The sequence below is a fragment of the Penaeus monodon genome, chromosome 31 (assembly GCF_015228065.2).
Source record: "Penaeus monodon isolate SGIC_2016 chromosome 31, NSTDA_Pmon_1, whole genome shotgun sequence".
Classification (NCBI taxonomy): Eukaryota; Metazoa; Arthropoda; class Malacostraca; order Decapoda; family Penaeidae; genus Penaeus; species Penaeus monodon.
This window is the reverse complement of record NC_051416.1, coordinates 2,609,606-2,612,026: the sequence shown is the minus strand read 5'-3', so window position 1 is coordinate 2,612,026 and position 2,421 is coordinate 2,609,606. Positions and strand designations below refer to the sequence as shown.

Below are 2,421 nucleotides of genomic sequence, written 5' to 3'. Positions count from 1 at the left end.
TGGTCAGAATACTTATTTTGAGTGATTTTCTATGTCTTTTTTCGGGATGATTCTCTGCCTCAGTTTTTTTTATAAGACTGAAAATTGAATATTTTGTCTCTGCGTTTCTTTTACAGTTGGTGCCGTACTTAACAACAGACTTTGTTATTGAGGGATGGCTGTCTAAAACAGGTCCAAGTGAAAGGGACGCCTACAGAAAAAGGTGGTTTATCCTGGACGACCGCAAGTTGATGTACCACGAAGGGCCAATGGTAAGTTTCTTTTTAGTGATGGAACTTTTGTCTTTACATGTTCATCTGTATATCTTTCTGTCTCTCTGTTTTGTTCAAGGTCTTTGTCTTTGTCTCTTTGTCTTTGTTCCTTTTGCTATTTCTGTCTCTTTGACTTTGAACTTATCACTATTTCTGTCTCTTTGTCTTTGCCCTCTATCACTATTTCTGTCTCTTTGTCTTTGACCCTATCACTATTTCTGTCTCTTTGTCTTTGACCCTATCACTATTTCTGTCTTTTTGTCTTGGCCCCTATTTCTGTTTCTCTGTCTCCATCTCTGTGTGACTGTCTGTGTCTTTGTTGTTTGTCTGTTTCTACTTTGATCTACGACCCCTCCTGAACCAGTAGTCCAATCTAGCATTATCTGTGCTTATGTAATGATTATCATTGGTAATTGGGAGTGCTGTAGGTTTACATGGAAATTTAATCGTGGTACTATGGAGTGTGTTACCATTGCTAATTGTTTATTTTCTCTGGATTTTAAATTCTACATGAAAACATTTGTATGAGTTTTAGCCTTTATTAATATTTAAAATATTAAATTTTGTTTGTAGCTAAGTAAGATTAAGTCAGATGTGCCACAGCTTACCCAAACACAACACAGCAAATTTTCCCATAGTTTGGCAAGATGATTAAAAACGTCTTTTATTTTGAAGGATGCCTATCCCCGAGGAGAGATCTTCCTGGGCCACAAGGATGACAACTACAGTATTAAAGAAGGTGCTCCAAGGGGCTGTAAGGACCAAGATTTCTCCTTTTCCCTGACCACCCCTGAACGGACCTACGTTATGTCAGCGCCAACGTCAGATGAGAGAGCGAGATGGATACAGGCAATAAACACGGTCCTTGAACGAGTGCTTAGACCTCAAGACAACCAGAGTAAGATGGCCATTTCAGAGAATAGGAAGTCTGCACGCAACTCACGGCATTCGTGGTTGAGCTTCTTGTAGGAATAGCACCGGCAATTCTGTAACCCATTCATAACCCTAGTTAATTTTAATTTGAAAGTTGTAGCAAAGAAAATGGAAATGGGTAGTGTAAACACAACACAAGATTTATGTATTGATTCCAGTATTCATCGGCTCTAATGAGAATACAGAACCATGGATCAAAATGTTTTTACTTTTGTATACATGTCAGTTATTTGTGTTGATTACTATTTATAAGTTATATGCCAGGCAGTCTCATGGTTGGGCTTGGCAGTACACTTCCACAGGTTTCACCATGGCAGTATATAAGGGGTTTTTATTTTTCAGAGGGTGCTCCCCCCCATTTTGCTATCCATCAGGAGTTAGTTTTAAAGAATTATTATTATTTTTTCTATCCCCCTCCTCCCAAATATTCAAAAGTGCCTCTTTCTAGAATATATACTTTCCCCTTCTAAAAGTATGGAGGTTATACTTGATATTTTAATGTATTTTTTAAATTCATTTTATATGGCATATTACAATGATGCACTGCAATGTGTATTGAAGAAGGCCCAAATTGGTGAGGGAGGGGGAATATCCATATGGATTTTATTGCAAGCAAATGGTTTGAAATGAGGAAGAAAGTCTTGAAGTGACTTTTTTATTTTCTCTCTCTGTGAAATAGAAAGGTGTGCAAGTATTGAAGAGAACTCTATCCATTTCCATTTTCTTCTGCAACGTGTTTGTACTAACCAGTCTCTAGTGGTGTGGAAAAAAAGACAAGTCCAGCTTTTTGAAGTGATAATACCTACAATAACAAGGGGAGAAGGTTGCATTTTGAAAAGAGAGCTCAAGGGAAATCTGAATATTAAATGTGTTTGATAATTGTAGGTTTTATCATTCACTATGGATATGTTTAGCACCTGAAGGCTTATTAATCTTAACTGTCGCTATTGACCTTTTTTTTATTTGTGTATTTGGAAGTAAATAGCATGACTAGTTGTAGTTTGATGTTGGTGGCGGAATGAGGAGAAAATCCTGGAGGGAAACTAATGTGCATTATATTTGCGTTGCCTTTTGTACATATTGCATGAAGGAGACGATAACGTTAGTAATAAAGACTTGCTTATTTTTTGTATTGTTCTGCAAGTTAAGTCCTTTAGGCAAAGATGGCATGAATACAGCTCAGTATTAAGTATTTAATTGTTTAATCATTTTGAACTCTTAGTAATATGTGCATGAA

The 2,421-nt window shown here is 36.8% G+C and overlaps 1 protein-coding gene across 1 annotated transcript in view; it reads left to right on the top strand.

The window, feature by feature from the left end:
* LOC119592989 (arf-GAP with dual PH domain-containing protein 1-like) overlaps positions 1 to 2,421 on the top strand; it is a 22,670-nt gene that overhangs the window by 10,119 nt on the left and 10,130 nt on the right. The window contains exons 6-7 of the mRNA XM_037941873.1: positions 117 to 251; positions 927 to 1,149. Coding sequence (XP_037797801.1) covers positions 117 to 251; positions 927 to 1,149 — 358 coding nt within the window. The remainder of the gene's footprint in view (positions 1 to 116; positions 252 to 926; positions 1,150 to 2,421) is intronic.